This window comes from Armigeres subalbatus, chromosome 2, assembly GCF_024139115.2.
Source record: "Armigeres subalbatus isolate Guangzhou_Male chromosome 2, GZ_Asu_2, whole genome shotgun sequence".
NCBI classification, from domain to species: domain Eukaryota; kingdom Metazoa; phylum Arthropoda; class Insecta; order Diptera; family Culicidae; genus Armigeres; species Armigeres subalbatus.
In genome coordinates, this window is record NC_085140.1 from 307,708,615 (window position 1) to 307,723,479 (window position 14,865).

Sequence of the window (14,865 nt, forward strand, 5' to 3'; positions counted from 1 at the left end):
TGTTGAAATGTTGCCGCAGGTTGATGGAAAAGTTGAATTTCATGGTGACATTGTCCGGCCACACAAAGAAATTACACTAACCTTCGACTATTTCAAGCACACTCATACGGAACAAGATGTCATTAGTAATTGAGTCATTGAGACGCTGTCGCTTGAACAGTGGTTCTCTCTGATGTTGCTGAGAAGACATTTTGTTTTTCAGATTAACCTGGCTCCGTTCATGTATTGGTCCCTATTATATTTCCGAATTCCAGTACGGATTGCTAATCAAGAGATCAACTTGCATAATCTCGTATCTTATCGCTCGCTTGTTGCAGATGCATTGCAGAATCGTCTCCAAGTCGATAAAATATATATAGACCTATTAGCTGCTTTTTGACCAAATAAGTCATCGGATTTCACTTGCCAAGTTACGGATTGCACTTGCAAGCGTCGGATTTCATGGAAGCGTATGAGGTAGGCTGAACTATGAACGACTTGAGAGTTGTACTTGATTCAAAGCATAAATTTGAGGATTATACTAATGACACACTGGTGGTATTCGTACCATGGTACAAGTTGTACCACTAGTGTGTCACCTTGTACCATGCTGGTACAACGTGGAAAACCATGGTACAATATGTACTAGGGTATATAACCGTGGTACTTGTACCACCAGTGTGTCTTTAGTATTATATAGCATATGCTTTTGTCAAAGCGTCTAGAAGCCTGATTTTTTTATACAGAACTACTAACTAACTACTGACCTAAATGCCCTAAAATACTATATTGTTATAACGTATTGAGACTATTCAACGAAAGCTAGCTTTACGCCATTTGCCTTGGAGTGACATTCAGAATCTACAAGATATAAGGCGCTCATTGGTCTCGAACTCTTAACGTATAATTCACCCAGATCTTGGGTAATTCGTCAAATGATGAACGGCTAATTTCTTCGCCTATTGTTGAACGCACGTGCATTTCTTATGGGAGTTCAACAATAAGTGACAAAATTAGCCTTAAATATTGACTGTTGTGTTGGTTGTGTTTTACTCTGTATGTTTATGCTGTATGCTTAATATTGATTTTCGTTGTTAAGATCTTCGTTCTCCCTAACTTTTCTTTTAATCTTGTCTCGTATAAATTATGATAAAAATGAGCGTCAGAGTATATGTGGAGCTTATAACAAAATTCAATTTTAATTTTATGTTTTCACGTGTTTAATTTTAATTTGTCACGCTCCACTCTGAAAAAAAATGTATACCAGATTTTTGTCCTTTCATTTTTTTTCATCCAATGACAATATTATGTGATTTTAACAATGTTAAATTTAACTTAGTATTAGAGATTATTATTATTAGTTATACGAAATCATTGTACCATTTGTTTTGTGAGTTTTTGGTAGCGAAAAAATTGAAAGGTTATATGCCGTTCAAAAACGGGGTTCATAGTTTGAAGTGGTGGAGGCGCAAGATTTTGTGATAGTACACACACTCGGTACTCAAAAGTAGTGGGCGTCATGTACTGGTAAGGGTAACTCTGATTGGCCGAACCTATGATCAACGGTAATTGGTGGCTCAATCGTTTCTATTAATGAGTAGGCAAATGCAGTTATCGAAATGAATGTGAATCCACTCATGATGCTTTAGCTGGTATACGAACATTCGTGCAGAAATTAATCTTTTACAGGGAATAAAATAAAATTCATAGCTCTAAAACTACCCGTTGATACTCCATGCAAAGAACTTTCCGTGAAAATTCCGATGCCTATCTTGAAATCTCCATGTAATATCCTGTTGAAATTTCGAAGAAATTTTCGCAAAACAAAGGGTTTTTCGCGGAAATTCGAAAGAATCATCAGATGAAATCTTAAGAATTTCCTTCTAATTTCCGAAGAATAATTGCTCATTGAAAACTTTAATAACTTTCCTTGCACACTTTGAGCAATTCCTTGAGGTAATTAGAATTTTCTATGGACATTCTCAAGAATTTCCAATTAAATTTCCGTGGAAATTTCTTGCGATAACCTCAAAGACTTTTTCTTGGAACTAAAAAGCTTCACTTAGAAATTTCAAATGATTTTCTGATGAAAATCGAAATAGTTTCGCCTGAAAATTTCGAAACGATTTCATATGTAAGAAGTTCCCAAATAGTCCAGAAGAATAATCAAATATAGTTTTATACCGCAATTCATACTATCAGATTTCTCTGGTAAAAATCAAAAGAATCGCCCGTTAATGTGTTGCAAGATTTACAGAAAAATCATTTAGAAAAGTCAAAGATATAACGGCATAAAAATCAAGCCGCTGCCACCGAACCATATCTTGTTCTTCCTGCACTCCTCTACCCTCTAGTCCATCTGTTTTTACTAGAGATGCACCGAATAGTGGTATTCGGTGTTCGGCCGAATACCGAATATTTCAATTTTAGTTATTCGGCGAAACGAATATTCGGCCGAATAACCTGCCCCTATTCGGCCGAATAATCTGCCTTTATTCGGCCGAAAAATCACTCATGCTCAATTTCAGTAGGTTTATTAAATAAATATAAAGGAAATAAATATGTTTACCCCCTAAGAAATCAAACGCAGGATTTCTTTTGATAGACTACTAATTGTTTTTGAAGAGAAGAATGTCTTATTTCTAAAACATAACGATTCATATACAATGAAAATAGGATGTGTGAACTTTGAACTAAATAGGTTTTGGGACGACTGCAAATCAAATGTCGGCAATTACTGTATTTGGAACGCTTCACGTAATTCCAGAATATGTTTGCGACCAAGACAAAAAGTCGACAATAATTATATTTGTGTTTGCTTTATCGGGAAAGCCGATTTAAATAGTAAGAGCAAAAGGATGTCGGATGATATATAGGTCTTGAAAACCCATAATCAATAAAAACGACAGAAATACCAGATTCATTAACATTTTTAATTATTTTTTTGTATACCTGAGTAGTGTTATCACCTGCTCTCGACTGAATGTCACTATGAATGTTTCATATATTTGCCAGTAGAGATCGGAAGACAAAAAACATCATATTTTTTTTTGTAACCATGAAAATTTAATCCCAACATGTTCGAAGGTGCAATACGTTGAAATAATTCAAAGAATTAAAAATTAATTCACAAATTAGGTAGTGGAGCTGGGGTCTTATTTCACAGCTTCACCCTGTGAGGGATGACATTACAATAATACGACAGTAGAATATTCAAACATTTCTTTTAGTAATCAATAAACTATTTTTTAAATAAATTTTGAATTTATTTAGCATATTCGGCATTATTCGGCTTATTCTGCCGAATATCACGATTTAATATTCGGTGAAACGAATATTCGGCAAAATGAAAATTTTACCATTATTCGGCACGAATATTCGGCTGACCGAATATTCGGTGCATCTCTAGTTTTTACAAATCCTGATTCAATCTAGGAAACTTCTTTTATTCTGTTGGCGTACATTTCGCAGACAGGTTCTGTATGGATTGTTTTTTTTAAACAAAAGTCTAGTTCGAGGACAGTCTCTTTCCAGACACTCAGACTTTTCAGAACTTAGTCATTCGAGTGGACCAAAGTGGCAGATAGCATAACCCTGAGGTAAAGCTTTCCTACAAAGACAACAGCTCCCTTGATGTATCCTTCAGGTGTAGATATATTCAATCCGCTCTAAGCGACTTCAAGATTCCAAGTGGGTTATCTAAAACAACAAAAAAATGAAATATATTCATAATATCAAATAATTTATACCCATTTTTCGCGTAGTCAATCTTTCCACTAGCTTCCATTTTCATAGTTTGTTTTTGTTTGTATGTTGCTATGACAGCAGTGCTAAACTATGTTCTAAAGGGGCATCAATAGATTACGTACTGAAGCGGCGCTTTCATCGCTGGGTACCGAAGACCGTTCATAGCATGCGTAACTGGAACCACGAAATAATCACCAGTTTCATATTGATTGTTGGTATAACCTTATGCTAGTTCATGTTTAATACTGTTAAATGTCTTGTTATAGAGTGATTTTCAAATTTATAATCATTATTAATTTCATTTTCAGATCAAAATTTAACAGAACAACCGATACACAAACTGATCATTAAACCGGTCAGGGCGTTTGATGATATTTCTTTGCCGAAGATTCCTTGAAACCGCTTCAGCAGGAAAACGACCAAGATCATCTGGAAGAACTGCATGTCCCTTGGTAATAACCGTTGGTTCAAAGTTAGATGGAACAGGCATCATGTCGTCAACTTCATCATTTGGCCCTGATGAAGCATCGTTACTTGTCGAGTGTCCGGATGCATAAGCTTCAGGAACTAATTTTATTTCCTGCATGTTGCGAGCATATTGTATTCCTGCTTTGCTCATGACGACCACTTTTGAACCTTCCCGGGCGATTACTGTGTACCTCTCAGCCGAAAACGTAGGATCAATCTTGCTCTTTTTAGGTTTTGCCAGTAAAACGACGTCACCGACTTGAATATTTGAAGGTTTAGCTCCACGAACGGTGTCAGCGTATTTCTTGCTGGTCAACTTAGCTTCTGCATCGATCTCCTCCAATTCGCCATGAGATAATCCTTCATTTTTAGTTGGTGACCACAAACAAGGAAATGTTCCACGGTACCGCCATCCTACCATCAATTCAAAAGGAGTTACACCAAGTCTGGAGTGCGGAACAAGGGTATTGTGTCGGTGGACATATTTCTGCAAAGCAATACGCCAGTTCACTCCGTCAAGCCGGGAAGCCGCTAACGCTTTTATAATACCTTGGTTCTGTCTTTCGACAGAACCGTTCGATTGCGGGCTTAGAGGTATTGACTTCCGTGTTTCAACCCCTTTGTCTTGCCAGAAGCTGATGAAGTCAGCACTCTGAAAAGGAGGTCCATTGTCGCTTTGCAGCGTTTTTGGACATCCCCATGTTTGGAAAACTTCACAGAGTGCCTTATTAGTGCTGTTGGCGTCCAAACTCTTCATTTCGACTACACTAAGATACCGCGAGTAAGTATCCAGAACAACAAGAAGCTCTCCTGATCCACAGTTCGGGACCGAGAGGAAATCAATTTGCAATACCTCCCAAGGCCCATCCGGTAGAGTTCTACTAACAAGAGGTAATGGTGGATTCCGTTTTGATAACTGGGCGCAAGTTACACAGCATTTTACGAATCGGGACACTTCCGTCGACATACGAGGCCACCAAAAGAATAGACGCATTATGCGCTTTGTCGCTACTTCTCCTACGTGACCTTCATGAGCTAATTGCAGTGCTTTGATTCGAAGTGATAATGGTAAAATAGTTTTATCATCCTTGAAAACCAATGAACCTAGAGTGTACAGGTTTTTTCTTTGTGCTTCAAATCCCCGAAGTTCTGGTGGCCATGTTTTTGTTTTTATTGCTTCGCGCAGCTGCTGTATTTGGTCGTCTTCCTCTGATGATGTCCCAATTTCATGCCAGGTCATTTGCATGCACCCAGGGTCCAATGCATACAAATAATGGTTGTCTTCGTCTTCATCGAATGGTTTATCTTGCTGTGATGCTGGAATCAGTCTGGATAGAACGTCTGCAATGTTATTACAACCAGGAACACGCTCGATTGAAAAATCATACGGCTGTAGCCGCAATGCCCAATTTTCTGCCCAATTTTCTGCTCTAGATACAGCCCTTCGGCCTAATCTGTGATTGGAGTTGAAGATGAACTGATTTGCTTCCGCATCCGTACGAATTACGAATGTTTTAGCCAACAAATAGAACGAGAATTTTTCGACTGCCCACACTACAGCCAGCGCTTCTTTCTGCGTCTGTGGATATTTTTGTTCAGCTGCCGATAATACCTTAGATGCACACGCGATTATTCTAGGTATTCCTTCTGCATTGAACTGAGTCAAAATCGCTCCAAGTCCGATCGGCGATGCATCCACAAATAGTTCAGTACGATCATTCGTGTTGAAATATCCAAGCCGTACGATTACTTTGAGTGCATCCTCCTTGAGATAGTTGAACTCATCATCCTCATGTTTTGTCCAGTAAAAACTGTCGGCTGTGGCCAACGCACGGAGATATTCTGTTTTTGTTGCTCTGTCCGGTACGAATTTATCGATAAAGGTAATCAATCCTAAGAAACTTTTCACCTCCGAGCACGAAGTAGGCCTGCGGAAGTTTTTTATTGCTGCAACTTTTTCTTCATTGATTTGCCATCCTTCAGGTGTCAGAGTGAATCCCAAGAATTTTGCGCATTGTGTTCCAAATGTACATTTACTCTCGTTAAGCTTCACATTGTGGTTCTTCAGACATGCGAGTACGTTCGCCAAATTTTCATCATGTTCAGATTTAGTACTCCCAAAGACCAAAATGTCGTCTAAATAGTTTCTGCAACCTTTGCAGCCAGCCAGAACCTTACGTTGTAGAGCCTCTTGAAACAGATCAGGGGCGTTGCACAACCCAAATGGCAATCTCACACAACGGAACATACCAAATTCCGTGTAGAAGTTAGTGAGATGTCTAGATTCCTCATCAAGCTCCATATGGAAAAAAGCATTTGACAAATCAATTGTCGAGAACCATTTCGCGTCATGTAGCTCCGCGAGTATCTTCTCCAAAGTGGGAATCGCAAACGGAGAGCGGTGGATGTATTGATTGGGTCCCCTGAGGTCGATGACAAGACGAATGTCATCCTTCCCTTTTGGGACTACTAGCATGGACGAGCAGAACGAAGTGTCCATACCGTCCACGATTGGTTCAATAATGTTCGACGAGACCAAATTCTCTAATCTCTTCTCAACCAGGGGTTTAACCGCCAATGGTATATTGGAGAACACATTTCGGCAGGGTGGTTTTGATCTGTCATAGAGAATTTTTACAGAACTTTGGAAAAACCATGTCATTCTCGACCAAGGCAATTTCTCTTGCGCATTCGTGGGAACTTAGTGAAGGATAGATGGGTACTTTGAGACCAAGCATCAGCACGCTGTACCTGAATGCAGTGGACCTACCGAGTAGCGCACGACTTTCCTTAACCACATAGAATTTTTCCAACAGCATCGGTCGATTTTCGGTGATGAAGAGATATGCATCGAACGTAGCCAGGACATCGATGTTTTTATTCGTTGCATATGCTTTAAGGGGACGATCTTTTTTTTTTTTTTTTTTTTTTACAAGGGAGAATGCATTTACACACTAACCCAGTACACGTGCATTGTAGTTGCCAAACTACCACACGGAAGTGTACTGGAGTGTCGGCCTCGACCATACCGGTAATACCGACTAAACTCCCTTGGGCTCCACCATCGTTTCCCCCAGGAACTACCTCGCAGTACTACTTCTGGGGGGACGGCAGTACTAAGCGTACTCACTCATTATCGCTCACACAGGCACTCGTCCCACGCGAGACTGACTTGGGTGCTCGCACCCCTTTCACTCCATTTGAGTCTTACTTGGATGCTCTCCTGGACGCTCCGCTGCCATGCCTCGAGGTGTCAATAGCGGTAACTGCCTGGGCCTACAGATATTGCGCTACGACACTCTGCCTCAGCACGAGCAGATCAATCACACCACTGCCAGAAGCAGACCATACGCTACCCTGCCGAAGCAGGGACACTCCCCATGCACCACATGTGCACAACTGTAGGTGTGGGTACAACCCACCACTACCCTGCCGCCGAAACAGCTGCACCAAAGACCATTCCCTCCATGTGACCCTTTTCGGTGCTCACTCTAACACTCCACTGCAATGCCTCGAGGTGTCGATGGGATACCTCGACTCCTGCCTCAGCATGTGCAGTCCATACTCAGACTTCTGCTGCGCTTTGAGGTGACAATAGCGGCGGAGACACGCTATGACACTCCTGCCTCAGCACAACCAGATCACTCACTCCCTGCCGAAGCAGCTCACGCGCTACCCTACCGAAGTAGGTACACTCCACAACTTATTCTAACACTCCACTGCCATGCCTCGAGGTGTCGATAGCGGTATGTGGGGACTAATCAACGATACTACGCTACGACACTCTTACCTTAGCATGTGCAGTCCATACTCAGACTTCTGCTGCGCTTCGAGGTGGCCATAGCGGCGGCGACTCGCTATGACACTCCTGCCTCAGCACAAACAGATCACTCACTCCCTGCCGAAGCAGCTCACGCACTACCCTACCGAAGTAGGGACACTCCACATGCCAGTTGGCACTCCCTCCCTGGGCTTGTGCTTTTGAAGCGGCACACAGTCGCTTTGATAGAGTCCGCTTACGGGCACTTGTGGTTTTTTGGGAGGGATTTTAGCAGAGCCCACTGCTAAATCCCACCACGCCCTAGGCAGTTCTCCCTGACTCGCAGACAGCTGGGGAGGGGTCGTCAAGCCCTTGGACATCATGCTGTTCCTGCTGTCCCTGCTGCCCCCAAAGGGGACGATCTGTGGAATCCTGAATGTTGAATACCTCCTTACTAAATTCTGGAGTTTCGATGAGCTTTTGGAACATATTCTGAGTGAAAGTGTTCACTTGTGCTCCAGAGTCAATTAGAAAAATACATTCCATTCCAGCTACTTTCGCTGTGATATATCCGTCGTCGTTGGGATTGTCCATTTGAACCTAATATGTAAATATAATCAATTGAAGTCAATAAACAACAGAAAACCTTACTTACGCGCTGTACTAATTTGGCGCTGGATTGAGGAATATTCTGGAAGAAATCCGCAGTTTCCGTTCGATCTCCATAGCTATGACCATTATTAAATAGAATTTCAGTTTCCATTGAATGCTGTACGGTACTTGCTCGTTCATCAATCTTGGTTTTTAGGACTGGTTCGGCTTTACGAACCTATTAAATGATACGAACATACTGGTCAATGTATTTCTTCATACATGCGATGACATTTCACCAGCTGATCTATTTTGTTCTTTCATGTCTAGATAATATTGAAACTTTTTTTTTATTCGACATTTTAGTTTTTATTATTATTATTATTTTAAAGAAATCAATTAAAAGTTCAAGGTTCAACTACTTAATACCACGTTTATAATATAAGAATTTGTGATACTAAGGAATAAGGTGAAAATGTCATCTTAAAATTCAATGGATTTACGTTTCGGTAATTTCACTCACTTTTTCCTTTGGATCCTCTTCCGTTTTTTCCACCATATCAATCTGTTGGGGTTGCTCTTCACGGATGCGGACCATTCGCTGTTCGCGGTTACGGTCATGTGGAATGTGGTTCGATCAAATTTATGCCGTCCGTATTCTCCACGGTGACACTCGGGGTTGCTTCCTCACTTCCCTCCCGAGCTGTTGTCATTGTGCTACGTGTGCTACTGAAACCATTATCCCCTTCAAAGGTGCATGAGCTGTTTGTGCCCGTACTGCCGTCATCAATCGACAATTGATTCTTGGAACATTTTACGTTCATTCGTCTCTGCTTGAGCTTCTTCATGAGTACTTTGTTTTTCGCCTTTTCGGCGGCCAGTTGCCGCGCCATCTCTCTAAATTTGCTCTTCTTTTTAAGCTTTGGTTGAGGTTGCTCGTCTGTAATATTAAATAAGAAAAAAAAAATACCTCACTTCAAAAAAATAAATTCAATGATCTTTCAGAATCAAATAACAATGAATTATGTAATCATTCAGAACAGATTGATAACGTAATGAAATAACTCTTCTGAAAACTATTTACTCATCATCATTTCTAAACAATGAAATCATCATTTCTTAACACTTACTCTTATAAACTCTCTTATAAGAAACATCTGCATTTTTTTCTCTACCGTGAACCCTCTCACAGTTATGTATTCATTTCTTTCTTTTTTTTTTGTTGAATGCTTACCGTGAACTCTCTCCCGGTAACTGCCTTCAAACATCACATTTTCCGTGAACTCACTCACTTTTTTTTTTAATTATTATTTGTGAACTCTCTCACAGTTATCTCTTTACATTCCTGTTCACATGATTGCAATGTTTACCGTGAACTCTCTCTCGGTAATTCGTTAGCATTTAGCTATTTAATTTTTTTTTGTCACCGTGAACCCTCTCACAGTTATCATAATTTGCTATCCATTCCTTTTCATGTGATTGGCATGTTTACCGTCGCTCTCTCTCTCTTTCGGTAGCTGTCTCCTAATTTGAACTTCTAAATTAACATGTTTAACATGTATCGAGTCGTTTTCTTTTTTTGTTATTTTATGATTTGTTAAAAAAAAAAATCATCCTGGAATCTCTCACCAACCCGTTTTCCCTATGAACGCCATTTTTAATTCGTTGGTACTTCATCACTAGTCATAGAAACTGGACGCCATTTTAAATTCGTTGGTACTTCATCACTAGTCATAGAAACTATTCTCCAATATTTAATCTAGAACACTGTTCAACTTACCCTCCGACTGCGCCATGTCGTATTCCAACATTATTGGAATTTACCCGTTCTCCACCGATCGAAAGCAAGAAATAAATCTATATTGAAATTGAAATCAAAAATAGAAAACGCGACCGCCTTTGACAAACTATGATCACTGAATCAAAACTCACTCTTGTACATCATCATTCCCTCTCCTGTTTTTTCTCTCTCTTCCGGTCACGATCTAGCGTTTTTCGTTTTAAGCGTTCAAGCTCTTCCGTTTCCAGTGTGTGAATTGCTTGCGATTCGTACTACTTTTCACCCCGTGTACTTTGCTATAAATTATTTCATGAAGCAATACAGATCTGTGCCATCATCACGAAATATTTCAAAATGTCAAAATATGGTTCAGTGGCGCGCTGGTTATATACTTGGATGCCGTTATTTACTATATGTCATAACACCTGCCAGTAACAGTTACTGTTCGTTTCGGTTCTTTTTTTTTCATCGTATTTATTCCCAGGTGAGTATTATCACAACATTTTTTTTTATTATTATGTTCCGTTATTTACTACAGATATATTGTACCTAATTAGTCTCTAACCTTTCGAAATAACCGCATTTTTTTGTTCCGCGTGTGGATCAAAACTGCTTCGTAAAACCATGTATTCAGAGAGAAGCGCTACATTTGTCTCGTATATTGCAGCCTGAGAACATCTGCAACATTCAGAATTGTTTTACTTTGTTATGTATCATCTTCACCCGTAATTGGCGTTTTGATGTTGCATGAAGAAGAAGAAGCAGAAAGATGGTAATCAAAAAAATCTCCACGGGAAACCATACGAACAAGTTTTTAAAACTCTTCCCAATAATTCTAGAAGCAATTTAATTAAAAACGGTTAGCAGTGCCGGGTTGGACTTTTCTTGTACTCAACATTTATGTTTTATGTTATATGTATTCATGTTATGTTAAATGTAATTACATGTTTTAGCGATCCTTGAAAAGTACTTCAACCCATCGGTCGAAACGTCGGGCAAGTAAAAAACCATCGTCCTGATTCTCCCACCCAACCAGCGGATGACAGATTTTAATACAGTTCTGCATAAGAACCTTACAGAAACTGTATAATAATTGGGCATATACAATTTGGGAAGATTTTAATACAATTGTTGTATTGAAATAATACACATTTGTATTATTTTAATACAATATTTGTATAGAAAGCTTACAGAATTGTATATGCCCAGATTTTATACAATAATTGTCAGATTTGTTTTTTGGGTGCAGACTAAGAAAGCCAACTTCCGAGAATTACATCTTATCTAGTCGAAAAACACCCTTCCAATAGTCAAAGAAAATCACTAAATTTAATCTTGACTGTTGTGTTTAGTATCTACAAATCTCTGAATTTTTTATTCTTACTTTTAGATAAGGGCCTTCATTACTGTTAAGCGGTGTTCACCCATGCGTTCAAATCTGGTTTGAGTCCTAAAAAAAAGTGTAGAAATCGGCCTTTAATAAGAAAGGGGCGCTCTTAAAACAACTCCACAAGGGCCCCAGGAATCCGCGCCACGCCTTTGCCTTTTTGACAAAATTATACTGATCTGATTAATATCTGATTACATTTACACTCTGACCCAGACCTCTTAAATATTATTAAATATTAACTAGACCTACACCCAACCGGCAGTTCTTCTTCTTCTTCTTCTTCTTATTGGCATTACATCCCCACACTGGGACAGAGCCGCCTCGCAGCTTAGTGTTCATTAAGCACTTTCACAGTTATTAACTGCGAGGTTTCTAACCCAGGTTACCATTTTGCATTTGTACATCATGAGGCTAACACAATGATACTTTTATGCCCAGGGAAGTCGAGACAATTTCCAATCCGAAAATTGCCTAGACCGGCACCCGGAATCGAACCCAGCCACCCAGCTTTGTAGCCGCGCGTCTTACCGCACGGCTAAGGAGGGCCCAGTGAATTAATGTTAGATTCTTATACAATATTTGTATAAGAATCTAGCAATTTTGCATATGCCCAGTTCTTATACAGATTTTGGTAGATTCTAATACATAATTGTTGGAAAATCTAACAACCGCCGGTTGGGTGTATAAAGTCAAAGTCAAGTTAGAATAGGTAAAGATACTTTTCGTACTTTGTAAGACATTTCTAATAAAACACTAAAAATGTTTTATAGAAGAAAACTAATTACGTATTTGTCCACGCAGAATGGGATTTTATATTAAGCATCAATAGAAAAATTTGTATAACATTAAGTTTTGAAAAAATATTTTTGATAATACACAACTGTACGGGACAGTATGGTTTAAGTTTAAATTACTTTCGAAATTCCGAAAGTGCAGCTTCAGGTATTAGTTTTGATGGACATTTTTTTTCCTTATAACGGTCAGGAGAGTACCGTGCCCTCTATCTTCCCGAAGGACGTAATCCTACGTAAAAAAAGAATTTATATACGTATGTTGGAAACATCTCCCCGAGCAATAGACACACCAAACTTCTACCAAATTTATGTTTCTCCGAACGGCTTTTATATATTTTGGAATCCAAGTTATCGGTACAAAACCTTTCTATTTTCTACTTTAAAGTTCACCAAGCTAAAAGATGATATTTTCAATAACTGTTACTCTACCCTTAAGGCGACAAAAGCCGGAGTGTATTCCCAGTAAAAGAACCCATAAAAATACGAGTGAGTTCCCCTTATTTGCATGCCAATTTTGAATAAATTGTGTTCTTTTGTGCAAACGGCAAACATTTGAAACCATGACAGCCCGCAGCTGATTCAAGCTGTTTAATCTGCTTGTTTCGTAATTATATCCCAGATATCCTAATTAACTACTGACACAGAAACACAAACAATGTACAAATTCATTCGCAAGCTCTTCGTCATAGCTCGTCTCGGTTCCAGCAAACGCAGATGCGAATCCAAAGTTGCTGTTGTTCTAATTCCAGAGTGGAATGATGTCATCAACATTGTCTGGCGGCAGCGCTCATGCAAAAAAGCCAAACACGAGCATAACAAGAATATGCTGCTGGTTAGACTTGAAGTTTGCGTTGCCCCGTTTGTTCGCCGGTATCTCGTTATCTGCTGACGAAAGCTTCTCAAAATATGACTTTGGCCCGTTTTTTTTTATTTCTGGATGCTCGACGACATTCTATTCCGAGACCGAGCGAGAAAGTATCCGAAAAGTTATCATAAATTATGCTTCCTAGGATTAGAAGCGGGATGTGACTGAAACGCACATACACAAGGATATTCGCATGTCTACGTCCCCTATACGAATCATCATAACGTTGGTTAACGCAGCGGATCATCATACAGTTGGTTATACTATCGACAGACATATGATTTCTGTACAGTGATACACGTACCATGTTGTACGCGTACAGCACCAGGATGACACACATATTTTTTACCATTCGCTGTGTTACTATTGTATTATCTACGTTACATACAGATTTTTCTTACAAAATAATAAAAATTTATTTTCCATTTTTACATGACCTGTAAATATATTAATAAAATGTAAATACATACTTCGTTAAAATCTGGCCTTTTGCTGAAAATTTTAAACATTTTTATTGTTGTTCAAAACACACTTGGTGAATTTTCGATTGATGTAAAGAAACACTACTATCTGTAAAATTGCTAAAAAGTTAATTTGTCGTTATCAAAATTATTTTACCAATATGTACACCTTTTTTATGATTATTGGGATGGACAAAAATCGCAAAATCCCTATTTACGCCCAAAAAAATCCCTATAAAAAACGGTTCCCGCTCCAATCGTGGAAATTCTTCGATATGCAAAATTTTCTTAACTAGTCTACCAGGCATTGTCCGTTGTCTTACAAAATATGTGAGTATTTATTATTATATTCTTTATTATCGTGATTTAGTGATTCATTCTTCGGATTTTGAAGGCGTTTTCCTGACTTTGTAGATCTTTGCTGATTTATAGATAGTCCCAAAGGATTTCTCACATTTTCTGATATCCCATTTTCATAGATCCTAGAGCTTCGATTAAATCATTGCCATGACCTTAACTTTACAGAATATTTTCAGACACGTTTTACTCCATAAATCAAACAAGTTCTTAATATTCCCACATTCTCTAAACCCTCCCGGGTAATCAAACACTTCAGATTTCTTATTTAGATTCCTGCGTTATTCAGAGTTTGGCAAATTATTTCAATTTTCGTTGATTTTTCAGTACATATACGGAAATGGCGAAATGGCCTAGATTCTCAAAAATATTTAAACCTCCATTCTCCAAGTTCAGTAGACCCTCTAGAGTGTCCCAGATTTCTTTTTTCGGCTGGGTTTTCGGATCTGGACCATTTTTTTAATCCAATTTCTTACGAATGCCATAGCTTATCCAGAATTTACAGATTCATCATGTGGTAATGCGGGACATTTTCCGGGCAATTCGGATCAAGCAGGCTGAATCCAGGACAGTTCTGCATAATCCGAGAAGTCTGGACACTTTATGTTAAAATTAGTAAAAGGATTGATGGAGATATCTGTGCTGTTAAGTATTACTTACACAAATAAATTTT

The 14,865-nt window shown here is 38.9% G+C and overlaps 2 protein-coding genes across 2 annotated transcripts; both read right to left on the reverse strand.

Annotated features, from left to right (window-relative positions):
* Positions 1 to 4,042: 4,042 nt before the first annotated feature.
* LOC134209842 (uncharacterized protein K02A2.6-like) lies at positions 4,043 to 6,856 on the reverse strand. The gene has a single exon (XM_062685866.1). The coding sequence runs from the start codon at positions 6,854 to 6,856 to the stop codon at positions 4,043 to 4,045; it is 2,814 nt and encodes a 937-aa protein (XP_062541850.1).
* Positions 6,857 to 8,983: 2,127 nt separating this feature from the next.
* On the reverse strand, positions 8,984 to 10,449 carry LOC134216703 (uncharacterized). The gene is made up of 2 exons (XM_062695540.1): positions 10,326 to 10,449; positions 8,984 to 9,485 (listed from the first exon to the last, which is right to left on the reverse strand). Exons 1-2 carry the CDS (start codon positions 10,354 to 10,356, stop codon positions 9,163 to 9,165), a joined length of 354 nt encoding a protein of 117 aa, XP_062551524.1. The 5' UTR covers positions 10,357 to 10,449; the 3' UTR covers positions 8,984 to 9,162.
* Positions 10,450 to 14,865: the final 4,416 nt, after the last annotated feature.

Excerpts from the sequence above, each read along its gene's own strand:
- LOC134216703 (XM_062695540.1), bottom strand. The coding sequence starts at position 10,356 with ATGTTGGAATACGACATGGCGCAGTCGGAGG. Across the intron at positions 9,486-10,325 it reads CGACATGGCGCAGTCGGAGG|ACGAGCAACCTCAACCAAAG; the intron begins GTAAGTTGAACA and ends TTAATATTACAG.
- LOC134209842 (XM_062685866.1), bottom strand. The coding sequence starts at position 6,856 with ATGACATGGTTTTTCCAAAGTTCTGTAAAAATTCTCTATGACAGATCA.